General features: G+C 38.1%; 2 protein-coding genes across 4 annotated transcripts in view; one reads left to right on the top strand and one right to left on the bottom strand.

Moving 5' to 3' along the window:
* Positions 1-27741, bottom strand: part of EIPR1 (EARP complex and GARP complex interacting protein 1) — a 308944-nt gene that overhangs the window by 232166 nt on the left and 49037 nt on the right. The window lies entirely within an intron of this gene.
* On the top strand, positions 287-20515 carry COLEC11 (collectin subfamily member 11). 3 transcript variants are annotated; one of them, XM_083353961.1, is made up of 7 exons: positions 287-312; positions 5970-6119; positions 14635-14706; positions 16045-16116; positions 17619-17672; positions 19029-19124; positions 19275-20515. In XM_083353961.1, the coding sequence occupies exons 2-7, from the start codon at positions 5990-5992 to the stop codon at positions 19682-19684; spliced, it is 834 nt and encodes a 277-aa protein (XP_083210087.1). In that variant the 5' UTR covers positions 287-312; positions 5970-5989; the 3' UTR covers positions 19685-20515. The 3 variants fall into 3 exon arrangements, with proteins under 3 accessions (XP_083210087.1, XP_083210086.1, XP_083210085.1); XM_083353960.1 differs by lacking the exon at positions 287-312 and having other exon boundaries at positions 5221-6119; positions 19293-20515; XM_083353959.1 differs by lacking the exon at positions 287-312 and having other exon boundaries at positions 5221-6119.

The raw sequence follows: 27741 nt of genomic DNA, 5'->3' as shown, positions 1-27741 counted from the left end.
AGAACCCAAGAGTCTGCTACATAGTATTCACTTGACCTTGCCATTTTTATAAAAACCTCAAGGCATGAAATCAAGAATCTACATAAAAACATGAATTCTTGACCCATGGAAGATTTGAGTAATTTTGTACTCTGCCTTCATTTGGCTCAGTCTATGAAACAAAAATACTCAGGTCCAGTTCTCTCTTGACTATGTTTTTCTTCTGAAACCTGTATTTTGTCAGATCCTTTGCTATAGTTGCATATTAAAAGTTTTTCTCTACATAGGAGCGGGGTTGAATGCAATGCCTAGTTGCTTTTATACTTTACAGAGGTAGTTGTCATGAAATTTTTCAGAAATGGTACAATTTCATTTTCACTTAGCAGATTTTAAATCACGGAGATTTCAACATTCTGGACAATTGTTTTAAAAAAAGGAAATTTCCCCTACCAAAAACGATGCTGTAGTGCTTTCTTCAATTTGCCCAAGTTACTGTTTATATATATATATTTATCATTGGCCAATATATGCCATAAACCTTTCTAATAATTTTTCACTTAACATTTTGTAAAAAAAAATTAATTTGAAGGCCGCAGAGTATTTTACAGTGGAAAATTAAAATGCTAGGTTGAACTTGTTCGTGTTCTAGGTATCAAATTCTCTAACCTGTGGCAACTTTCTAATTCATACAGTGCCCTGTGCCTCTATGACTGAAGTAATTTCTATTTATTAGAAAACCCAAATAATTGCCAAAGTGGATTCTTGAATAGTTCAGGTGCAAAAGACATTGACATTCATATTCTGTCATTTCCAATGGAGAACCAACTGCAGTATCAAAATCTGTGGACATCAGTTTCAAAGGCAGCTTCTACCTGGTTTGGCTGCAACCTTTTCCTTACTCTTCAGAGATAATAGCCCAAATAGCTGCTGAAAGATGAGGCCTAATAAGACATTTCATTAAGTATTGAGGAATAATGAAAACCAATGATTTGCTGAGGACAAGGAAAAAGTGGGATCTCATTTCCAGTAGTAGCTTCTCATAGACATTGCTTCATGAAGAGAAAGAGGTGAGCATTCATTTGCTCTGGGAATAGACAACCCTTAGGAAAAACAACCCCACTTAATTCTGCTTTTTAAAACATGCGTTAAGGGAAATGACAAAGCTACATGAATTTTTAAGTTCATATTTGGAAACTGAACTTGAAACAATAGCTATTGACTGACTTTATCTGTACTGAAATAGATGAAATTTTTAAATGCCAAGATTCCCTTGAGTGGAACACAAGTCTAGGTGAATGCGTGGACACCATTGTCAGTTTTCTTCAGCATGAAGAAAATTCCCACTGTTTTCTTCCACAATGTTTTATCAATTTCTCAGAGTAGGTTGTGGCTCTGAAATTCCCTAGTGGCCTCCCATTGAAACACTATCCCAGTCTTCTCTCTGTTTTTTTCAAAATCAGCCAAGGTCAATTAGGTGCTACAAGTCTGCTGTGGCATGTCATTCATTGTACACAAGTGTAGAAATTGTTAGGGAAGTTTTGCCAGATGGGTTTAAGAAACAAGAGGGGGATGAACAAGGATGTCTAATTTATTTCTAATTTTAACATCTTTATAGATTTTAGATAGGAATTTTGCGGCTTATCTCAGTAAATTTAGAGGACACTTGTTTGTGGTAAGTAATATTAAGGTAGACTGGCAATCTTTTCGTGGGTGTTCCCATAAACAGTTGGGCTTGCAGGATCCACAGTCGAGACATGGGATATTACTATAATACAGGTTTGAGGCAGAATTCTGGACTGATCTTAGTGGGCTTTGACAATTTTTTTTAAAAAAAAACTTTTAAGGCTGTTTTAGGACAGGTAATAGTTGTTGAAATTTTCCTATTTCAATATTGGAAGAAAGAAACACCACCATTTTTCAGTAATGTTAGTAGGGAATCAAGAAAATAAGCGGAGACTTAATACTGCCTATCCTGGGGAAGCATAAAATAACAAGGACTTGCTGAGGACTTTCTATCCCAGGGTCTTTCTATCCCAGGCTGATGTTGAAAAGGGAATAATGCAATTCTTCTATTTTCTAATGTAGTCTCTGCCAGCCTAGGGCAGGGGTAGGCAACCTCGGCTCTTTTATGACTCATGGACTTCAACTCCCAGAATTCCTGAGTCAGCTATGCTGACTCAGGAATTCTGGGAGTTGAAGTCCATGAGTCATAAAAGAGCCGAGGTTGCCTAGCCCTGGCCTAGGGGCACTTTACTGAGGCTTTGTACTGCAGGCTGTCGAGGGACAATGAGGTTTTTCTGAAATAGTCCATGAACTCATCCACGTTTCCTGCAGAAGGAGGTCCTATTATCCAGGGTTGTGCCAATTTAGTATAGGTATGTTACTGGATTAAAAATATCTGCATATAATATCTGCTAACATGTTAAAAGAAGGAGCTGTGCAGAATCTTTCTGTCCATGAGGTTATTCTCGACTCTAGCCAAAGCTGCACCAGCTAGAATTCACCCACTCCTTACGTGTAACACTAATGTTTCTGGCATATCTTAGCTCTGGAACCTTACGGTCTTTCTGAATATCCATGCTCAAAACCCAAGTAAGGCACTTAGGAAGACCTTTGCTCTACTAGGATCCTATTCACATGGCCGCTGTCAGAGACTAGACATGAAAGAGTTAACAAAGGGGCTTCTTTTCATGGGAAGGCGAGAGAAGCAAAAAAGAGAAGTGTCCTGCATTCCCAAAAATGTGCCCTGCCAAAGCCAGTCGTTTATATCATGGGTCGTTGCCACGTTCCCACACATTTTGCTCCTAATTAACGTCCTGCTGGACAGCTGAGCTGTTTCAAACAGGAAGCTGTTTATAGATAACGCTTGCAAACAGTTGGGCCTGATTTGCTGAATGTCGAAGAGCAGGAGTTGAGCCCGCTTCAAATTAAAACCTATCGGATTTTTGTAAATAGTAGCAATGAGGTCCATCTGTGGTGCCGTGCCCTTTCAGTCAGCAGCTCAGCTACAACGCCTCTTCTCTCAGCAAATCTAAGGTAGGTGATGCTAAGATGCTTGTGCCAGCCAAACCCCTAGCTTAAAAGAGAGTAGGCAGCATAACATTTCTTTTTCATGGAAGCTGGATAAAGAGGAGACTACTGACTTTCAGATCAGGACTGAGTTGGGAACAGTCTGGAATTGTTGCAGTGTAGGCCATCTAATATCATAGAATACAGACCAGCTCATGTCTTTACATTTAAAAAGCTATTAAACATTTGAAATTGATTTATATAGTGTTCAAGATTGTATAGGAGTATATTTTTATTTTATGCTGTTCTATTATAAATGTTCTTTCTTTGTACAGTGTGTAGCAGAAACAAAAACAGCAAGGGTGGGGGTGGGGGTTTGAGGAGCTATTTAAGAGACAGATAAAATGCTACAAAAGCGCAAAGCAACTTGTACAATATCTGGAATTGAAAAGTTCAGTCCTAGTTCTTCCCTCTCATGTATCCCCACATTGCTAAGAAATATAGAATATGAACTATAAAGTGTTGGTTGAAGAATATGGAATATAGTAGTCTAATTTTTCCTCTCAAGCAGCTACTAGAGAACTGGAGCATCCTTCCCTAAACCAGTCCTCTTCAAGTAGGCAAACCATAAAATTATCACTTCCAACTAGGCTATAATTTATAGTCTTTAACTTTTAACCCTGACCTCAAATATGTGACTGTACTTTGTGATCACTCAGGATTGAATGTGAGATACACATTCTCACAAACAAGTTTATTGTACTATATTACTATTGCTAACTAATTTTTGGAATTGTTCCCCCTGCTTTAGAAAAAAATGGGGACCAATATTTTGGTGCAGTTAGCTAAAATTAAGTGCTATTTTTAAATAAGTCTATTCCAGGGAAAGGAACAAAACAGGAAGGCTAAATCTAAAACACAAAAACGGAAGGTGAAAAAGCTTTGAAAATAGTGAAAAATGCAAATAGATGGGTTGGCAGAGTAGGAAAATGTTATGGAGATAAAGAAAAGCAAAAGAATCAGAAATCAGACTATCAGAGAAAAGGATGAATTCAAAATATTGCAGTTATTTCTGTAGGCATTGAGAATTGTCTGACTGTTTTCCTTCTAAGGCAAACAAATTTGCACAATGGATTATGTATTTCCCACCTTCTGAACTCTTTTCAGTCCACAAAAGGGCAAATAGTATGGAAAGGAATAATTTACAGAGAAAATAGAATTCTTTGTTTCTTCCCATATCCTCTTTATTCTATCCTCTTACAGATTTATTTATTAAATTTATTAAATACATAAATTTATTAAAGCAAAATTCCAATAATTACATTAAACATTTCAAGACACTGTCCAAAACACAGGTAGATTCTGATTTCCTGATTATATGGAGCTGTATGTCTACAAACATCTGTTTGTGCTTGGAGACTTGCTGAATTGGTCAATTCTGACAGGCAGAACCATGTATTTTCACAACCCTCCTGACATGTTGCATAGAGTATGATGGCTAGTTCAATACATATGAAAGGCTGATGTTAGGAAAGATCCAGCTGCTCTGAAAGTCTATTACAATTGATAAAATTCACTAACCTGAGAAAAGAAGAGATTAAGCAGTAGCTAATTTTAAAAAAGCAAAATTCAAAAAGAAGGAAGAGTTGCTTCTTATCTTTGTCAGCTACCCCATGCTGGTTTATTTTATTTTTAATATTAAAGGCTGTTGGGGTCTTGCACCATGAAAGTTAGCTTGCTGAATAATGAGTGATACACAGCAGCTTAATCCATGCTGATCCTTATTTAACATTGCTTTCTTGGTTTGCAAGACAGACATTCAACCATAAATGAATGATATGCACTCAATGATACATTAATTACAAGGTTCAGTTAATGTACTAGTTAGACTAAAGTGTGGTTAGTTTCTACTTCAGCATATTGTACAAACCAAATTATTATTGGAATGATATATTTATACTATTCTACACACCCTAACCCACACATAAAATATTTCAACAGAAATTAAAGTCAGTAGTAGATCAAATTTTAGCTGTGATACTAGTTTAGCAGTGCCAGAATGTAGGTATTATATCATTTGGAGCTTTACTGAGAAGTAATTGTATTGCCCACAAGTTTATATGCCATCCTTGAAAATCCCAAACTAAGCTCTTGATGTCCTGTTCCTAGAAGAAGATAGTTCAGTAATATTACAAAATTACAAGTGTGTTATAGAATTTGAGAACAGAGGACAGAAAGGAGAGTTCCTATATTTTCCCCCAGCGCCTACAGTGCTCTTATCTTTGTGGCATGCTATGTGAACTAATCAAGATTAGTAGAAGTAACTGAAAACTGAGCTGTGTGTTGGCATTTTTTTCTTGCACAACTCTATAGACATAGGTACTTTTGCTTGTCGAAACCAAGAAAGATCTTAGTGATTATTTTTCCCTTAGTTGACTGAAAAATTAAAGGAAAAGGCTATTTTATACATTTTCCCATCCAATCATCTGGACTTGGGATTTTTCCCAAAGATGCTTGTTTTCCTTTCAATTGAATTTTTTCAGCAGCGTGGAAATATGTTCATGACTTCCCCAGGGAACATTTATGTAGATCATTCTCATCATGTACTAAACTGGGTTTTTCTTTCCAATCTTTTTTTGTGAGTATATATGAAGGACCATTCCTTTTTTTTTCCTGGGGATTTTGAACAAGTATACCAAAGCAAACTCTTTTTCGTTGGTTTAAATATGGATTATGAGATCTAGGGGGAAATATATTTATGTTGCAAACGCTCTGCTGAAACCTGAGTGTCCCTTCCCAATAAAATATATTATCAAAAGATAGCAAGAATCTCTGCAACATAGCTAGCAAACTATCATATATTAAAGATATATTTTAATAGGCTGTAAAGATTATTGTGCCCTTAGAAGATAGTGAACACATTAGAATTCTCCAGTCTTTAGAATCCCTATTAATGGTTTATTCATTTTTCCTCCCTTTAGGAGTAAGGGACAAGCTCATAATGAAGAGTGATCTGGTTTTCTTTGTCTCTGTAATTAGCCTTGCATTCCTGTCTCTGCCAAGATCTGGATATGCTCAGCATATTGCAGAGGAATCCTGCTCTGTTCAGATTCTGGTTCCAGGCCTCAAAGGTAATATGCGTATCTTTTCCTATAAATGTCAGGCATTCCTTCTTCGTTTTTATTGTTCTGATGGCATTCTAGTAATTATTACCGGGCTTGCATTCTCTTAATGAAATAGGCCAACTTTTCTCTTAAGCTTTTCCTAGCTTGTGGCAATTGGCCTATAATAATGAAACAGCCATTTGAGCTGCAGCTTAAGCAAACAATCATAGAAGGCTTTGAATGGTTATAAACAATCCTTCCACAGAATTCCCAATAAACAGCCAAACAAATCTTATTTGCTATGCTAAGTATATCTAATTTTCTTGGATACTGGCCCTAGAGATATTTTCTGCTTGTCTGTTTTTAGTTCCTCACTTACAAAATTTCATTTTCTTAGAACATACCTGCACACCAACAAAAAAACTAACAAATATTTTATAAGAGAATGGGTCTAATTTGCATAAACAGAACATAGAATTTGGAGGACGGTAACCGGCCTTATTTCTCTTATTTCTTATATCCTTATTTATAAATGTTGGCTGGTTTGTTGCCATTCTTGACTTTTTATCATGAAAATAGGAATCACCAACAGTGTAAACAAATGGTAGTTTAATTTCAATGAAGTTGGGAAGCCTTATGATACAAAATAAAAATGAAAGACAACATGGACACCCTCATACATTTGATGGTCAATTCTAGGAGAAATAGAAACCATTTGGGAATAAAGCTTTTTATTCTTGTCCTTTTTACCGAAGATCTTAAAGAAAGCTGTCATGTATGGTATACTGCCTCTGATTTTGAGATAATTGTTGAAATATTAAAGGGACTACTGGAATTAGTAAAATCATCAGATGTCTTATCAATTCAAATATATCTGAATGATTGCTACTACAGTTGCCTCAAGTTGGTGTTAACAGCCTCTGTTAATTTTTCATTTCACAGTATTCCAATAATATAGATTTGGGGGTGGGCTATTTAGTGTGGTTTGTATTTTCTTTTGACTATAATTGTATTCTTGTTAACTGTTTAGTGAGCTTATTCTCCATTATACTGCTTATTACTTTATTTGCTCAATGAATTGGATGAAATAAATTAATTTTCTGAAGAAACTCATGCCACAATAAAACTTTGTTTAAAATGCTATGGTGCCTCTTACTGCTTTAAAGTCATCTTCATGAATTCATCCTAAAAGATGGAATGATAGTTGGGTCAGTTTTGCTAGAAATAGCTCCCTGTCTCCAAAATGTATTCTTGAATTGAATCCAAGCAGTGTAATTATAATACATATCCAAAACATTCCAAGTCAAAGTGTCCACGCCTGTTTCTTGTATTTTGTTGTTTTAGAATTATTCATGCAATTAAAAATTACCAGCATTTTTTTTTGCACTCATAAAAAACAACGGATTGGCCTAGAGTTTATTTAAAGTAACTGCTTGTTTTATGCTTGAGAAGGGAGATGGGATGCTTGCTTTTGATTTAAATGTTTCAGAGAGTGAGAAAAGTGCTTTGTCTCCTTTAGATACCATACTTATTTTTTAAATTTTTTAAAAGTATCCTCTATATCAGATCTTTGCAATTTGGATATTATGTAGTAATCACCATGGTCTCCCCATCCAACTTATTCAGGACACCTAGGGTAAAAGATAAAGGAAGGGTAGCTTCCCATAGTCCTTTTATTTCCAGTGGCCAGAATACTCCATATCAGACATGTCAAACTCGTGATGTGTGATGTCGCACGACGTATTGGAACTTTTTCCTCATTGCTGGCAATGGAGTGGACACGGTTTCCTTGTGACGCATCTGGCCCGCGGGCCGGCAGTTTGACACCCCTGCTCTATGTATACATTCTGCTCAAAAAGATTCTGCTCAAGCTATTTCGAGTTTTTATTTGCAGAACACAGCCAATTTGAAACATCCCAATGGAACAATTTGTGGAGGATTCTTTTGTGCTAGGGTTAAACACAATATTTTCATGTACATCCCTATTATTAAATCATTGTAGATTTATATATATATAAATATACATATACATATACATACACATACACACACACACACACACACACACATATATGTCTCTCTCTCTCTCTCTCTGTGTGTGTGTGTGTATGTGTATGTATATGTATATGTATATGTATATGTATGTATGTAGGTTTTGGCGTATTCAGGTCTTTTCCCATGTAGGATTGAGAGTTAGGGTTAGGTAAGCGTGATCGGAGCTGCCGTCTCTCTATAAATACTGGTGGGGATGTGTGGGGTGCTGGCTTTGTTGCTGTAAGTGGATTGGTTGGCTGTGATGTTACATCACGCTTCGCTCGCACAAGCACGAAACCGAAGACACCAGCCTGAAGATGGCGAGTGGGACCTCGTCAAAACGTCGCCAAGACACCCTCAATCCTACATGGGAAAAGACCCGAATACCCCAAGATCTACATACCTATACCCGTGAAAATCTATGAATATATATATATATATATATATATATATATATATATATATATATATATATATATATATATATATATATATATACGGTATAGAAATATTATTAAATAAATAAAATAAATATATATATATATAATCACAAGTGCTTATTTTTTTTATCAGCAACGTATTGTCTGGGTTCTAACATTTACCTTACTAATACCTGTTAAATTCCTTTCTCTCTACCTCATTTTTCTACCCCCCCACAGAGAAAGAAATATTCTTGGAAATATTTAAAAGGCAGAAACCACCCCCCCCACACACACACAGGTCTCTCTGTCCCAAATAGAAACCAAGTCTGCAGGAATGCAGATGTGATAATCTTGTCAGAAAGACTGGAGTTGGGAAACTGAGATTAGGAAGAAAGATCTCTAGAATCCACAAACCCTCACAGCAAAAATCTAAGAGTCATCAGCCACAGCCCCAGGAAAGCAGGATATAGCCTTTGGGACATAATAGGATTAACCCACCACCATCAGAATACCAGAAAGGCACACTCAGGCTCAGGTCAAAGTTCATGCCACAGGTACAACTCCAAACAAAAGGCTCCAGAGGGTATAAAAACCCACTCCCTACATGTGCTCACTCTCTTTTCTTCCAGAGCCATCTTCCTGTCTGGCTCTCCTCTTCAAAAACTGCAACCTTCTTTCTAAAGCAGTCACCATGTTGTTTATTCCTGGCTTGGACTGAACCATGATGAAGACTTTTCCTTCAACAATTTGCAAATAAACTAAGTTAGGATTTATTTTCCTAATTTTCTCATACAGCTATTTTAAGGATACAATAACCTTAAATCCTGAACTGAACATTTATCATTGTGAGGAAGCTTGGAATACTGAAAAAGGAAATAAAACAGAAATTGACCAATGGAACATAACTGCTTTTCTCAGTTGTAAAATTGACTCTGGTTTACTTAACACAATATATTTTACAAATCTTGACTAACGTATAGGTGCTAGTGTTACCTGTGTCTGAATTGGGTGGCCACATACATTTGTTTAATAGGTAAATAAATAAAAAATGAGTTCAGCCTATAAGCCATGTTGTGCTTATTTGTAATCTGAACCCAAGAAGAGACTGGATAGTCACTTGTCTGAAAGGGTATAGTTTCTCCTGCTTGAGCAGGGGTCTGGATTAGAAGACCTCCAATGTCCTATTCTATTCTATTCTATTCTATTCTATTCTATTCTATTCTATTCTATTCTATTCTATTCTATTCTATTCTATCCTATCCTATCCTATCCTATCCTATCCTATCCTATCCTATTGTTCCATAAGGCCTGGGTTAGAACAAGACATGAATGTAGTCATTGTTTTCTTCACTCCTTTTCATTGAAGTGTTGTATGTATGATGGGAAAGCATGGACACATTTTTTTAAAAGCAATAGTTAGATTAACTAAGTCCCAATAGATAGGAAATGCCAGAAACCTGGACAATTGATTGGTTTTTGTATCCCTTTACTAAGCTGGGGGAGGCCAGAGACTTAGTCTTCAAAAGGAAAGCTTAAAAATGTTCATATCTTTCTATATCTCCAATATCTTTATTGCTAACCTCTCTATTTCAGTGTCTGAATCCTTCTATACAGCATCTTTATCTCTCTTTAGAACTACTTGTTTTCTACAATTCTGTCTTTTTTTTATTTCTGCTTTCTATCTCTGACCCGTTGAAGTATTTTTTTTCTTACAACTTTCCCACTTTTTCTTCCTGGTGGGGCTTCTTCATTCTTTTCCTATCTTTCCGAATATTTGCTCCATCGGAGGGAAATGACTCACAGAGTGTTTACCTCATGCCACTGTGAGGGAAGGAAACAAACATATCTCTCCCCAGCTTTCTCAGCTGCTGCCTACTTTCCTGTTACGTCTTCTCATGTGTGTTGTTTAACTTTTAGGTTCCCCTTTTACTTTGACTCCTGGGCTTTGGTTCCATTTATTCAGCCAATGGCAGCCATCCTATCTTCCCTCTTTCTTGCCTTGTTCCAATGCTGCTGTTTGATTGGCAGCTGGATTGCCCTGAAGACGGGGGAGGGCCATGAAGGGAGAAGGAGGAAGGAGCACAGGTGCTTCAACTGCTTCAGCAGTCTGTCCTTGGCTTTCTGGAATGCCGCCTCCTCAGTGGAAAACACTGATTTCTATACGCTCCCATTGTCATTATCTTTCTGAAAGATAATGTCAAAGAAAGAATATGGCTTCTTATAGAAGAAAAAAAATGGACAATATTAAATTGGGATGTTTTATGTGTTTGCTTGATAATGAAATTTCATATGCTGTTTCTTATTGGCCCAGTCTTTGCATCTTGACCCCTTCTTTGGAAATCACATTGGAAGTGGTGCACCTTCATTTCTTTATTGATCTGCAAAATTAAAACTTTAATTAGAAAAGCTGCACTGCTTTGCTCAGTCTGCCCGAACAATTGGCAGTGTTTTGCACAAAGAAAGTCTGCTAAAATATACCACATCAGAGTTAAGAATTATGCATGATTCTTGAGTTCTAACAATAATTGCTCTTTGATCAAGGAAATGGGAACACTGAGATATAAAACTAAAAAAAAAAAGAAAGCCTGAAGGAAAAAGCAACTCCAAATTTGTTCATGCTTCAGCATAGTCTCTAATTAGAAGCTGTAATAATGGTGAGGGTGATTGATGAAGAAATGAAGTGAAGCACAAAATGGCCTACCTACGAAGACTGCAGCTAATGTAAAATCTCTAAAAAGTCATCAGTGTCTGAGCTAAGCTGTCAGGGCGGATATCTCCCTGGCTTAGATGTACACTAATGAGATATAGAGTCTTTCATCTGTTGGCTGAAATCCAATGTGTCCTTGACTTCTATGCAGTTTGAGTCTTAGTATTGCAGACCAATCATATTTCTTCTGGGAGGTGTTAGGAGCAGTTTCTGAGAGGACTAAGAAGTTGAACCAAAGAGCCTCCGCATCTGGAATAGCCATGTGTCTGAGATGCTATTATCAAAATCTAGATAGCATGATAGATATTGCTATTCCTGGCAATAAATGTGTAGTGCTGGGAAAGAGAGCAGCTCTACCCTACTATTTCTTCCTTGCTTTTAGCTACACATTTACACTTGCTATGGCAACCAGCTATCCTCAGTAAGGTGAAGGAGGCACTCATATTAACAGTGTTGAACCTTTTGTTGAAGGATAATTCATACTTACCTCAGACAATAACCTTGGATAGACTGATTACTTGTTAAAAGTGACCTTGACTACTGCACTCCATGCCCAGCACATTCCTTATATTGTCACTCCTAAGGAGAAAATTAGATTTAATTAGTATATCTGAAGGTATTTCAAGGACCTTCACTGTTTTGTTGTGAAGGATGTTATACTCCTTATTCTTATTCTATACTGTATTATAGATCAAGGAACCTGATGGCTTAACATTTTTAAAAAAAAATTAACAGAACGGACTCTGAGTAAATGCAGAGGATCTGATCAGTAATAATCAGCTATGACTAATTGCAATAGGCTTGCTTAGATAAATGATAGTCTGATGGTCATTCTGTGATCATATAGTGATGTTGCTTACCCCTGAAAAGACACATTTGGAAAGAGTGGCTTATTATCTGAAAAAAAATAGCTACTAGCTCAGTAATGGTGTAGGTCCTTGAAGTATCTTCAGATACTCTAACTAAATCTAATCTTCTCCTTAGAGGAGAAAATATAAAGAATGGTATGGGTATGGAGTGCAATAGTAGGTCACTTTTAGCAAGTAACCAGGTCTATCCAAGGTTATTGTCTGAAGTAAGGATGAATGAGGTTCTTCACCCTAAAGTTCAGCACTGTTAATATGATTGCATCCTTTATGTGAAAAACCTGGACAATCACAAGGTAGCAGGAAAGAGGGACAGAGAACTTTGATTTTTTTTCTTGCCATCTAGTTTCTTCAGACCAAACCAAAACTACTTTCCCCCTTGTATTATTTATTTATTTATTTTATTTTTATTTATTTTATTATATTTATACACCGCCCTTCTCCCGAAGGATTCAGGGCGGTGAACAGGGCACATATACAGTCATAGCCGAAATTGTTGGCACCCCAGAAATTTTTCCAGAAAATCAAGTATTTCTCACAGAAAAGTATTGCAGGAACACATGTTTTGCTATACACAGGTTTATTCCCTTTGTGTGTATTGGAACACAACAAAAAAGGGAGGAAAAAAAGCAAATTGGACATAATGTCAAACAAAACTCCAAAAATGGGCCGGACAAAATTATTGGCACCCTTTCAAAATTGTGGGTAAACAAGATAGTATCAAGCATGTGATGCTCCTTTAAACTCACCTGGGGCAAGTAACAGGTGTGTGCAATATAAAAATCACACCTGAAAGCAGATAAAAAGGAGAGAGGTTCACTTAGTCTTTCCATTGTGTGTCTGTGTGTGCCACACTAAGCATGGACAACAGAAAGAGGAGAAGAGAACTGTCTGAGGACTTGAGAACCAAAATTGTGGACAAATATCAACAATCTAAAGGTTACAAGTCCATCTCCAGAGATCTAGCTTTGCCTTTGTCCACAGTACGCAACATTATCAAGAAGTTTGCAACCCATGGCACTGTAGCGAATCTCCCTGGTCATGGACAGAAGAGAAAAATTGATGAAAGGTTGCAACGCAGGATAGTCCGGATGGTGGATAAGCAGCCCCAAACAAGTTCCAAAGAAATGCAAGCTGTCCTGCAGGCTCAGGGAGCATCAGTGTCGGTGCGAACTATCCGTCAACATTTAAATGACATGAAACGCTATGGCAGGAGACCCAGGAGGACCCCACTGCTGACACAGAGACATAAAAAAGCAAGATTACAGTTTGCCAAAATGTACTTGAGTAAGCCAAAATCCTTCTGGGAAAACGTCTTGTGGACAGATGAGACCAAGATAGAGCTTTTTGGTAAAGCACATCATTTTACTGTTTACCGAAAACGAAATGAGACCTACAAAGAAAAGAACACAGTACCTACAGTGAAATATGGTGGAGGTTCAATGATGTTTTGGGGTTGTTTTGCTACCTCTGGCACTGGGTGCCTTGAATGTGTGCAAGGCATCATGAAATCTGAGGATTACCAAAGGATTTTGGGTCGCACTGTAGAGCCCAGTGTCAGAAAGCTGGGTTTGCATCCGAGATCTTGGGTCTTCCAGCAGGCCAATGACCCCAAACATACGTCAAAAAGCACCCAGAAATGGATGGCAAGAAAGCGCTGGAGAGTTCTGAAGTGGCCAGCAATGAGTCCAGATCTGAATCCCATTGAACACCTGTGGAGAGATCTTAAAATTGCTGTTGGGAAAAGGCGCCCTTCCAATAAGAGAGACCTGGAGCAGTTTGCAAAGGAAGAGTGGTCCAAAATTCTGGGTGAGAGGTGTAAGAAGCTTATTGATGGTTATAGGAAGTGACTGATTTCAGTTATTTTTTCCAAAGGGTGTGCAACTAAATATTATGTTAAGGGTGCCAATAATTTTGTCCGGCCCATTTTTGGAGTTTTGTTTGACATTATGTCCAATTTGCTTTTTTTTCCTCCCTTTTTTGTTGTGTTCCAATACACACAAAGGGAATAAACCTGTGTATAGCAAAACATGTGTTCCTGCAATACTTTTCTGTGAGAAATACTTGATTTTCTAGAAAAATTTCTGGGGTGCCAACAATTTCGGCCATGACTCTAAATAGAAAATACAAAAATTAAAAAGGATTAAATAATAGCCCAGATAAAGACAATAACAATGTAAAAAATCCCATTAAAAAAGTTATTTAGTTATTTGCATATAACTTTCTCTTAGGCTTGCTTTTTGAAACCCCTGTTATCTTTCCATTGTCTATAAAGTTTGAAGTTCTGTACCAAAAAAACTATTTTTTCTGTTTTTCCTCTTTTTTTAAAAAAAAAATCTAAATATAAATATTGATAGAGATCAAGTGCTGAAACAATGAGAACACCACATACAGAGAGGACAAACAATATGAATGATGCTGTCATTTTCATTACAAAAATTGAATTCTGAACATAATACCACTGAATTTTGAATAATTTGTTTGGTTTTATCTTATGTCTTATTAAATAATAGGGGAAAATGGAGAAAAGGGGGAAAAAGGTGCTCCAGGCCGCCCTGGACGAGTTGGACCTCCAGGCGAAAAAGGTAAATCTCATTTTAAAAATTGATTAAGCATTGGATTAACATTACTTAATAATAAATGGAGAATATACAGGAAAGCCTGGAGGAACGTTGTCCATAGGGTCGCGATGGGTCGGACACGACTTCGCAACTAACAACAACAACATACTTTTTGTATATATTTTCTTCATGTCATAGTTGCATATATAGGTTTGTACCTAATTAAACTCAGTCTTATAAATTTTTGATTTATTAAAACTAGCATCCCTGTGGAATGGTTTGAGAATTACTGTATATTGTGCTGATTGAGTTTTGTAATGGAAAATACAAAATACTGAAGCATTTAAATCTGTTCCTCTTCTTTTGGTGCCTAGAACTGGGAAAGTGTACCCAGCAATGGGAGGGGGAGGGAGTGGACAAGCTAACAGCAGCCCCAAATGACCCCAAATTGCTGATCAGACCTCACCCTGATTGCAATAGAACCTCATTACTTTGAAAGATGCCAGATTCTACCCCAAATAATAATTTTGTTTCTGGAGAAGAGGAAAAAAATACTGCTTGAAAGAGTGAAAGAGTTACGAATCACACTGTCATCTGGAAATACTCTTTGTTTTTTGTAAATTACAATTCCATATTTACCCTTATCTCCAGAGGGAGAATATTCCAAGGCTCAGGTACTATAGCAGAAAAGGCATAGCTTCTGGGCTCAGCTAGCATTCTTTAGGCCAGCGTTTTCCAACCTTAGGAACTTGAAGATGCGTGGACTTCAACTCCCAGAATTCCCCAGCCAGCATAGCTGGCTGGGGAATTCTGGGAGTTGAAGTCCACGCATCTTCAAGTTCCTAAGGTTGGGAAACGCTGCTTTAGGCAATGGGACCCAAAACATGCCCATCCAGCCTGACCAGATTGGATGAATAGGGGAAAAACATCTCTCAAGTAAAAATTTCCAAAATCAGCATTGCAATTCTAATTTGTTGTCTCTGAAGCTTTAAGCTCTGAGAAAATGACACAAGCCAATAATAAAGATGGATTTATTTTATCTGGAGCTTTTTTTGTTTATAAACACATGCTGGTGTGCAGTATTTTCTTCCTTGAATTACTATTACCATGTTAACCTTTTCTCTTTAGCATGTATACTCTAAGCAACTATGATGCACTCTCCCTGTGGACCATGATAACTGGAAGTAATTCTTTCAACACACATTCTTCCATTTCTTTTTATCCTTCCTTTGCACATTCTGTTCCTTTCAGCTTTAACTAGTTAGCTTTAATTAAGACATACTATAAAATAGACAGATAAGGTGTTAGAAATTCATAAAAACAGAAGGTTTTTTAATTTGTCTTTGATTTTTTATATTATAGGAGAAGTGGGAGACAAAGGGGAGAAAGGTAGCATGGGGCGACATGGAAAAGTTGGTCCCATAGGCTCAAAAGGTATGTTTTTCTTCATTCTGTGTTAAGCTTTGAACAATATATCAACTTTAATTTCTACTAATGATATATATTTAGATATTTTTACAGAATAAACTTTAAAAACTAACTTAAAATTCACATGTAAGGCTTAGAAATTCGATAAATGTATGAATTTGGGTTTCTTGATACAGGTCAGATAAAATTATAAATACGGTATTATTTCTTCCTAATTAACTGATTCATTAATCGTGTTAACCAGTATATTTTAAATCAGTATCAGGAAAAATTTAATACATTGATAAAGGCATATTGTCATATCCTTCAGCACTTATTTTTATGATGCTGTCATCTCATGTGCAGTTCCAGATTTGTGTGCTATCATATTTCAACATTTAAATTAAGCCCACAAAGTACCTTATCTGCACCCAGCGCAGATAATAAATTACTGGAGTCCTCCCAGCTTCACTCCATTGGGAGTTTACCCAGCATTATGCTCTGTAATGAGATGGGAGCCAAGCCCTTTTTGGCTCCCAGCTCATTATTACAATTCTGGTACAGCTAGGGAAATATATGGGATAATGCAAGGGTAAGATTTGATTGCCGCTCTGGACCTATCCTTGTATTCTCATGTATGTTAATACAATACTTAGAATAGCCCACTTCTCTCTCTTCTTTTTCCTTGTGAAAGGGAGATGGGGCTGGCACTTTTAAGAACACTGTCACCAGGACACTTACTTGTTGGCAGGTAATATGATTGGGTAAAGGTATTGGAACTGCCATCCCCATCTGCTAAAATAAGCTGGAGGGAGCCTGGCTTTCTCAGTGGCATCTTCTGCCAGATCTTATTCACTCTTTCATCCAGGAAGAGCCCCCATTTCCCATTTCCTCCAGTATGGAGAAAGATGTTTGGAGAGGAAAACCCTCAGGAACTGGAGATGAAGGAAACCAGGGAGAATATCTCTGGAGATTTTCTGAGTTGCCAATGATATTTGGATTTGAATTCTCACTGCACTTGGACACTTCCAGGTTGCCGTTTAAGATATCCATTCATATTCTTCTAAAAATTATTTCTCTCTCTCTCTCTCTCTGTGCATGTGTGTATGTGTACTTCTAGTATGCTTGCATCACATATGCCACTGCCAATGGCATTTTGATAGGATACTTGAAAAGACCACAGAGGTAGCAAGTTTAAAGAGTAAATAAACAGTATTATTAATAGTATCATTAAACAATTATTAATCATTCATGGTATCGATGCTAGGGACACACTAAAAAGTTCTGAAGCATCTTAAATTTTATTCCCTTAGTTGCAGGAATGCATTTTCTTCAAGAAAGTGACAGATGTCATTCAATAAAATTACATTACGTTTATTTTGATTTTGAAACACATTTATGTATAAATTTGATTTCATTAGGCATTACTTTTCCAGTTATGTATTGTAAAGATAATATCCAAGCTTGATAATGTATTGATAATGAATAAAATCTCATTTGCTTAGAAGCTGAATTGTCTTTTTTCTTAGGGCAAAAAGGAGATAATGGAGATATAGGTCCACCTGGTCCTAATGGAGATCCAGGTAAATTATATTGGAACTGGCTGTACTATCTCTCAAAGTCCATTTTGCAATTTAATAACTCTTAAGTTATATGAATAATGTTAGTGTCTTATAGGTCGGCATAAGAAAATATGACATATTAGGAGTGTGTAATTTCTATACATGTGCAAGTCCTCCCCCCATGTTCACTAATACATTTAGTCCTCAACTTATGACCATGATTGAGCCCAAAATTTATGTTGCTAAATGAGACATTTCTTGAGTTTTGCCCCATTTTACGACTGTTCTTGCCACAGTTGTTAAGTGAATCATTGCAGTTCTTAAATTAGTAACACGGTTGTTAAGTGAATCTGGCTTCCCCATTGACTTTGCTTATCAGAAAGTCACAAAAGGTGATCCCATAACACTGGAAAACTACAACCGTTATAAATACGAACCAGTTGCCAAGCATCTGAATTTTGATTGCGTGACCCTTGGGATGCTGGAACAGTTGTGTGAAAAATGTTCATAAGTCACGTTTATCAGTACCTTTGTAACTTTGAACAGTCACTAAACAAACTGTCGTAAGTCGAGGACTACCTGTACACTTGAACTAGTCTCTTGTTTTCACCATAGATTCCTATTATACAGGAAATCACAGGAAGGCATCTCAGTGAGAATGACCTAGTCCTAGCTTAAATCTGGTCACCTTGCATCAGAACAGGAAAGCCCTGCTTAAACACAGTTAACTGAGTTCTCTGTTCACAAAAAAAAAAGTTATTCCTGTGGTTCTTCTCCATGGGGAAGCCCGTGTGGAGAAGATTTGCGCTTGAAGCCAAAGTAAAAAGGTAAAGGTAAAGGTTCCCCCGCACATGTGTGCTAGTCGTTTCCGACTCTAGGGGCCGGTGCTCATCTCCGTTTCATAGCCGAAGAGCCAGCGCTTGTCCGAGGATGTCTCCGTGGTCATGTGGCCGGCATGACTAGACGCCAAAGGCGCACAGAACGCTGTTACCTTCCCACCGTAGTGGTCCCTATTTGTCTACTTGCATTTTTTACATGCTTTCGAACTGCTAGGTTGGCAGAAGCTGGGACGAGTAACAGGCGCTCACTCTGCTACGCGGCACTCGGGATTTGACCCGCCAAACTGCTGACCTTCCGATCGACAAGTTCAGCGTCCTAATCCACTGAGCCACCGCGTCCCTTGTGAAGCCAAAGTAGTGTAATCTAAATATGAATTTATATGACTTTCAGGACTGCTTCTTGGCGAACACAGAGGAAAGAGTACTATAGTAATGCACTTATATCTGATTTATGGGCGTTTTGTCAACTTTGGTTGGGCTTGATGGAAAAAGAGTGTTCCATTAAGTAGGCCTTTGGACTGCTCTTATACTTTTTTAGGTATTCCTTGTGAATGTGGCCAACTACGAACAGCCATTGGTAAAATGGATAATCAAGTGACCCTGCTGACAACAGAGCTGAAGTTCATTAAAAAAGGTAGGGATGTTTATGGAAGCATATTCCCCCTCCTAAATATAAGACACTGTTTTCTTAAGAATCGGGCTTGCTTTTTAGTTGGTCAGCTGTGTCTGTCTTATATGGAATGTATTAAGTAGGTTTATAGAAATGCAAGTGGTCACTTTTCAGCACTGCCCTCCTCCGCAGCTGTTGCTGGTGTGCGGGAGACAGATAATAAGACGTACCTGCTGGTGAAAGAACAGAAGCGATATGTGGATGCCCAGCTCTACTGCCAAGGAAGAGGAGGGATCCTGAGCATGCCCAAGGATGAAGCCACCAATAATCTCATTGCTTCTTACATCAATCAAGCTGGCCTCAGCCGAGTTTTCATTGGCATTAATGACCTTGAGAAGGAAGGCAGCTTTGTGTACTCTGACCGATCCCCTATGCAGACCTTCAACAAGTGGAGCACTGGTGAACCAAATAATGCTTATGATGAGGAGGACTGTGTAGAAATGATCACCTCTGGGGGCTGGAATGATGTGGCTTGTCACATTACAATGAATTTTGTATGCGAATTTGACAAAGAAAATGTTTAATAAAGTTTCCCCCTGCCAGGCTCTCTACATGAATTTCTTTGGGGGAAGGTGAATAATTTCGGCAGTCCAACTATTATTGTAACCAGTACTTCAATTTCTAGATTGGTTTTATATGGTTTTTTTGTTTTGTTTATGAGATCCTTTGTATCAGTGTGTAAAACTATCCCAAGGTAGTTTTATCCTCATCCCTTCCTTTTATTCACATTTTTTTCAAGCAATCCCACCATCAACACACACACACACACACACACACACACACACAATTAAAAAGTTTTGTAAAATTTCTCTTTTGTGCAGGTCTTGAGTATGGACCTTTCCCTCTATACTTGTGAGTATAGTGGGGTACAGGTAAGAGAAAAGTAATGTAGGAAATAAAGCTTATTTATTAGATATGGCTATTTATAGTTACCCACTGTGGGGAAGGGAAGTAAAATTTCTCATGTGTTTACTTCACTCTTATTTGGCATTAGAGCTTGTTTTTTTTATTAATTAAACCATTTTTGGTATTTTGGTTCTTAGAAAAATCTTTTTTTTAGGATGACTTATAAGTAACTCCTCTTTTATCATTTCACCTGCAGATAACATAAACCCACAATATGTTCAATGCTTTTGTCTCAAAAAATTATATTTGTGTGTGTGTGTGTCAGTATATACAATGCAGGGAATCGCACTGTTTAGCTGTCCATGCCACAGGTAAAAGTGCAAAACATCTCTTGCATAGCTGAAGATATGTGGCTGACTAGGTAGGCTCATTCCTGTACAATACACAAAGAAGTATCTAACCATGTAGTAAACAGAAATCCACTAATTTTTGAAATGAAGACTCTTATATTTTTCAATAGGACTTTGTAAAAGTGCTTCCCAGATGATTACCGCTGCTGTAGATAGACTGTGATCTTTGATAAAAGTTGGCACATAGGAACATGAAATACTTTTAAAGAGCAGTGTCGAGAAGTTATTGAACAATGGTAGTAAAATGTAAATATCAAGAAAAGCAACAAAAGATGTTAATTTGTAAACTGACCCTAACCCTAATTAATCCTAAAGTGCTGGATTAGAATATGTTTAGAAATACATGGTGTTAGTATTGTACAGCTGTAAATATAATCTAGGTATTTCAAATATCAGTGTTTACACTTTAGAAGAAAAGAACAGAGATGACACAATTTGGATTCCTGAAATAAACACAGCCCACTTAGACAGTGCTTAGCTGTTTGAAATTACTGGGCTTTAAACTTTGTTCTGTCCAGAAACCTATAAACTCTTGAGTCAAAAACCTCAATTTCTTCACTTTGGAGATGAATACAAGATGTACATCTCTTTTAGGATATTTTAAATAATATGTCTGTGATTTCTTTTTCTTTTTTACACAAAATACTTAAATTCTTTAAACAAGAAGTCATGTTGATGTGGTTTCATAAATACATCTTCAGGCAGAATAGTAATTTCTGAAAATTAGCACACTAGTTCCTCATATTCTCTATTATGTTAAATATTTAATAGTTAAAATATTTGCAGCTGTAGATTTCCTGGACTGAATTAGTTTAAGTGAACAGTCCAAGTAGTATTTAATATTTTATAACTTGACAATAGGAAATTGAAAGATTATAGAAAGTATAAAACTATTTTCATAGGTTTAGGGTAGCTGGCATGCTTATGTCTATGTATGTATAGTTTAGGTTAAAGAAATGAATTTAAGCAGATCTGTTACCCATGCAGTTTTATGATGATCAGGCTTGGGCTGCAAAATCTGGATGAGCAGAAGATGGCAGCAAGGACTTAATGTTTTTTTTAATCTATAGGTTATTACGCAGTACAATAGTTGTAATTTTTGCATCCAAGGTCTGATAATATGAAAATTTTTAAATGGCTTTGCTTTATTCGTGCCATTGTAAGCAAGGAGAAGCTGAGTATCACCCATCCTGGTACTAAATCCTGCATTAATTTACCTAATGTTAACCATTACTCCACCTAAGACTAAAATTAGTTATAACTGTAAATTAACTCTTTGTGATGTTCTGTATCTGTAATTAGGATGACTGGGTTCTTAATCCCATGACACAAGAACATTCAATTGAAAGCAACATGGTTCTTCCTGGATTACAACTGAGGAGGTGCATATGGGAAGACTGAAATTAAAATTAAATTTAGCATGTTTTTATTTCATCAGCACAAATAAATCCATATGAAGTCTGAGACAAATCCCAGCTGTAAGAACTGGATATTAATTTAATTGGCTTCTCAAGGTTGCTAGTATAGGAAGTAAACTGGGATATGTTTATTAATATGAATGAGGTACAAAATTAACTCCAGCATGCAAAGAAAACTTAAAACTGATTAACTGTCTCTGCTTGACTTTGGGGGAATCTAGAACCCTACAGCTTCCTTACTACAAACAGTACCAGTGGCTTATAGCACAAGGCAACAAGTCAGTTAATGATTTTTTAGACCTGTGTATGGATAACCAACTGCATATGTTTATTTAATAAATATAATTAATAAAGATGTTCAATTTGAATATTTACTATGACTGATTATAGGTATAGGTTTACTTTATTATGCTATATTAAACTTACCTACACAGAGCTACATAACCTACATTGTTATGGCATTTCTAAATAAGTCATTGAATCAGCCTTAGTGAGCTGCAGGGTACATTAGATGAACAAAACATTTTCAGTTAGCACAAGTCTTCCTTGCCTTCTACCCCACTATACCAATGAGCCCACACAGACTGTTTCAGTGTGTTGTTTATAGCTAGTAGTAAAGATGTTAAATAAGGACTTGGGGGATGACAAAAGCAGATTTGGTGAATGGGTGGATCTTCAGTTCTCAACTTATCTTACAAAGTGATTGTGAAATTTGAAGTTCTATGCACTAGTGCTCTTTAGTGCTTCAATTTCACTTCCCAAAAGGTGTTTCTGGGGATGTGAACATAATTAAAGGAGTTATATTTTTTCCCCTGGATCATATGACAGTTGAAGAAGACAAAGTCCAAAAAAAGATTAAATTTCTTTAAAGAATTGCAGACAAGATGCTCAATTGGTACTTCAATGTGCTCCAAGCTACTTTTTTGGAACTGAATCTGAAATGCTTTATGGCCCACCCATGTACGCCATCTTGATTTCATATAGAGGAGGAAAGATATAAAGGACCAAAACATTTGTTTAAAAAAATATGGGATACTGATCTCAAAAAAATCAAAATTTAAATGGCTAAAATATAATATTCACATACTTAGCATAATATACACAAACTGGCAAGAGATTCCACTAGATGATAATTAAGAAACTTTCATATCCTTACAATCTATGATTCTAAGACTGAACACGTTTCTGAAAAACTTGTTAGCAACTAGCACATGAGCAGACAATAATTTTATTTCTTGTATGTTTGCTTTCAAAATAATTATTAACATCTTATTCATAAGAGAATAAAACGTTTTATCTTATTTTATTGAGTTTTTCTTTTGCTCCCTTTTATCTTTCTGAAAAAAGGTAAAATCTGATAATGTACCAGTAATAAATTTTTAAGAGAATTTACCTGTTAATTTATTTAGTATCAAAAAGTTTGACTTTTTCTTCTATGACAGATGGTCCTATTTCCATATATGTATATTATACTTTCCATATAACAATTTCCTTTTTGTTCATATTGAACATTACAGTTTGGCAGCAAATCCAATCTTTACATGCAACACTAGGATAAGAACTTGTGAATTGTTCTAATTTTCTAATTATCCTTTTGGATCCACAGGGATGCAGAATGAATCTATGGAGACCTGAAAGCCCATGAATTACTGCAAATACTGTTGCAGAAAAAAGCATAGTTCAGACTATGATCACATAACACTGCACCACTTTTAAGTCTACAATGGTGGGCAGTCAAAGGGCTAAGAAGTTCCAAAGTGCAAGGAAAGGCTCTTTTACTGTCCAGGTCCACTTGGGAACCTGCATTACTCTCACATATATTGTTCTCTGGGTGCAGTTCTATAATCGAGCTTTCTGAAGATAGTTTCCACTATAATATTGAATTCTGATTGTTTTGACCATGACACAATCGTCAGAAGGGGATGCTGCTGCTTTTATCAGATTGATGAGACACGGTTCCCAGACTCCTGTTCCCAGACACGGTTCCCAGACACCTGTTCCCAGACCCATACCTGTTTAAGAAAGGAGAGTCACTGCTTTCAAAGGTGCCAGGTCAAAATTTCTAGGACCCAGACGTCCTGGGGAATCCACACAAGTGAAAACCAAATTCTCTCTCTTGACTGACACTTTTCCAAACATGAGAATCAGATATTTGGTCTGAGCGGTAGGGAAAATGGAAGATTTTAACCCACAAATCAGCTGATCCTCAGCACTGGAGAAATAGTGGTTAAGATAATGAAGTTGGTTTGAAAGAAATGGCCTTTTCCATTGTGTAAACCAGAATGATTCTGGGCCTGGAGAAGCAGCAGCATAACCTACCAGTTTTTCAATAGGTGCTCAGCTGATTCTAGTATCTCTGAAAGGTGTTCTAACACAGCTATCAGGAATTGGCAGTTAACTATAGTTCTCTGGCACATCAGCATTAGATCCCCTTGTGTACAATTCTCCTCACTTCAGATTGCACTATTTTTCTCGGCTATCGGAAGGATCTGCACTAATACCTCTCCCGGTTGAATCAGCCCCTGAATATGGAAATCATTGCATGCCATCCAACTTGAGCAATGTGCAATATAATCATTTATGTTGCCACACTGCCCTCTAGTGCCCTTGGGTGTGGAAACCAATAATTTTGGGTTTGCTTTATCACACGTAGTAGTGTGTAAAAAGCTTTGAAATGTGTCAAGGAACTTTCTGCCTCTTCATGGGAATTGTTCTGTACCAGCCTGCTACTGGCCCTGCAGAAAAGGCAGGGACAACCCCTTTACAAATGGCAAGAGGCTGGAATTAAGCCTGCCAAATTTATTAACATAAAACAGCAAAACAAGACACCAACCATGAAACAGGAGCTATGAAACAGGAACTAATCAAGCGGTTGCCTTCAGCAAACCAGCCCTCCCACACATTCCCCTTTTATACAGTTCAGGGTGTGGCTTCTCTCTGCCTCCTTCTGAGGTGCCCCATTGCCTTCCTCTGTTTACTCCTGATTGACTGCCTCCTGCGTCGGGCGTCCTTGAACAGGGCCAACTGTGGGTCATCTTCATCCACGCTGTCAGGCTCACACAGCTGGGTCTCCGTTGTGACCAGGTGGGAGGGGCCTGGCTGAGGGCTCTGCGGAGCCTCAAGGCCATCATCAGCAAGCTCTTCAACACCCCCTCCTCCTCCTCTGAGACGTCCGACCCAACTGCCGAACCCACAGGCTGACCCTGAATCACAACAGGAATGCTGATTGGGTGACTGCTGACTATTACTATCTCTACTGTATAAGTACATGAGAGAGGAATACTTACATCCCAGAGGATAGGCTCACTCACAATAGGCTCACTGAGCCCTGTCTTAAAAATGAAATTCGGTGGTGAGAAAAGAAAGATTTTACACTTAGGCAAGAAAAACCAAATGTACAAGTACAGAATAAGTGGTACCAGGCTCAATGGCGGTAACTGCGAGAGGGAGCTATCTATGAGACAGCAGAGTACTGCAACCACCAAAAAAGCAATGAAGTCCTAGGGTGCATTGAGAGAGGGACAGAATCAAGCTCGTGGGAAGTGTTAATACTACTTTATATTGCCTTGGTAAGACCACACTTGGCATACTGCATCCAGTTTTGGTCACCATCATTATATGAAAAGATGTTGAGACTGTAGAAACAGTGCAGAGAAGAGCAACAACAATGATTAGGGAGCTGAAGAACATATGAAGAACAGTTGCAGGATTAGGAGTGAAGGATCAAGAGCAGGGGTGTCAAACTCAATTTCATGGAGGGCCGCATCAGCATTGCAGTTGCCCTCAAGGGGCCGGGTGGGTGTGGCCTGGGTGGGCATGGCCTGCTGGGTGGGCGTGGCTAGAGTGCAGTATGGCCTACCGGGCAGGCGTGGCTAGAGTGCATATGGCCTACTGGGTGGGCGTAGCCAGCTCTACATCGTTCGCATCAAGGGTGCCTATGGGGGCCTGGGCAGGAGTGGGACAGATCTGAGGGTCTCTGGCAGAAGGAGGGTCTCTGGGCCAGGGCCAAGGCAGTGGGGGCCGTTTCCTCACTGTTTCCAGGATGGCTTCGCGGGCCGCATGAAACCACTTCGTGGGCCGGATCCGGCCCCCGGGCCTTGTGTTTGACATGTCTGATCAAGAGGGAGTCAATCTATTCTCAAAGCACCTGAAGACAGGACAAGAAGCAGTGGAAGAAACTAATCAAAGGGGAGAACCAAACTAGAACTAAGGAGAAATTTCCTGAACAATTAACCAGTGGAACAGTTTCCTACAGAAGTTGTGGGTGCTCCATCGCTGGAGATTTTTTAGAAGAAATTGGACAGCCATTTGTCAGCCAATGGTATAGGGCCGGGGTCCCCAACCCCCCGGTCCTCGGACCGTCACCGGTCCACGGCATGCCAGAAACTAGTTCACGCTAACAAGCAAAGCCCCATTTGTGGCATACAGGCAGCACATGAAACCACGCCCCTTCCGGTCCACGGAAAAAACCTCTCTCCATGGAACTGGTCCCTGGTGCCCAAAAACTTTGGGACCACTGGTATAGGGTCTCCTACCTGAACAGGGGGTTGAAATAAAAAACCTCCAAGGTACCTTCCAACTCTATTATTCTGTTATTCTCTGTTATGTTAAGCATTAGAACATTATCTATCTTATTTGAAAAAAAAGATATCTTATTAGAGTATTGTTTAACTTATTTCAAAAAAAATGAATTGAAAACTAACTTAGTTTTGTCATTTTACTTTGGTACTCGTTCTGTGCCTTTTACAACTGCAAAATAAATACATGGACCTCCCTTACTGCTTTTTAGAGTACATAGAGACTATTAACAGAAGCTTAATCTCTTAAGGGACTAACTGTCAACGAGTATTTAGGAAGTATTTCCCCTTAAGTCTTCTGATAGAAAACAAATATGATAAGCATTACTAAAATTGGGATAAGTGAGGCATGCTTTTTATCTGATCATGACATTTAGAATAGCGCCCCCCCCCAATCTTTTGGGCACCAGGGGTCATTCTACGGAGGGAGGTTTTTCCGAAGACCGGAGGATGGGGTTGTTTAGCATGCTGCCTGCATCCCGCAGATGGGGCTTTGCTTGTTTGCACAACCCGGTTTCTGACGTGCCACGGTCCATGGATTGGGGGTTGGCGACACCTGATTTAGAACATGCAAGATACCTAAAATGCTGAATATTTTCTTGCTAACAAAATAGCTAGTAGGTAATGACTTGTTACAAAATGTTTGTTTGCCATCAAAGCAGAAGAGCTTCCTGGAAAGAACACTTGAAACTCCGTGGACTACAGACATTCCATCCCCAGCCTAAGTATTAAAAAAAAGAGCTGGATCAGACTGAGCTCATCCAACTCACAAACAGAATACTCAGTAATAAGATGATTAAACCATGTGTGATTTTTTTGCTATTGAGCAAACCACCATAAGGTGGAGGTTAAGGTAGGTAGGTAGGTACATAGGGGGAGAGAGAGGGAGGGAGGGAGGGAGGAAGAGATAACCATTATTGTCATTTTTTACTGTGGGCACAATGTCACACATTAAAAATGAAATTTAGTTGCTTGCTCTCAGTGTATACACACGTAACACACATTTAAACATACTATATACAACTTATCCATAGACCTCACCCTTACATATAAATATTAATCACTGTCCATCAATACATAATGGAAGGAGGAAGCTTTAGAGTTCACAAGGTTAATACTGTATGGATAAAAACTGTGACTGAATCTGGATGTTCTGTTTCGGATACCATGAAGCTTCCTCCCAGAAGGCAACAAAGAAAACAGGTTGTGGCTTCCTGGAGGATGTGTGGGGCGATCGCGCTCTCCACTGTTTGGTTTTCTCCTGCCAGGGGATACTGAAGAGGGTCGGAAGTCGCCCTGTAGGGGCGACAAACATGAAGAGGCCCCCCAA

The sequence above is a fragment of the Vipera ursinii genome (assembly GCF_947247035.1).
Source record: "Vipera ursinii genome assembly, chromosome: 1".
Lineage (NCBI taxonomy): Eukaryota > Metazoa > Chordata > Lepidosauria > Squamata > Viperidae > Vipera > Vipera ursinii.
The sequence above is the reverse complement of the archived record's forward strand: the minus strand, read 5'-3'. Positions and strand labels throughout refer to the sequence as shown.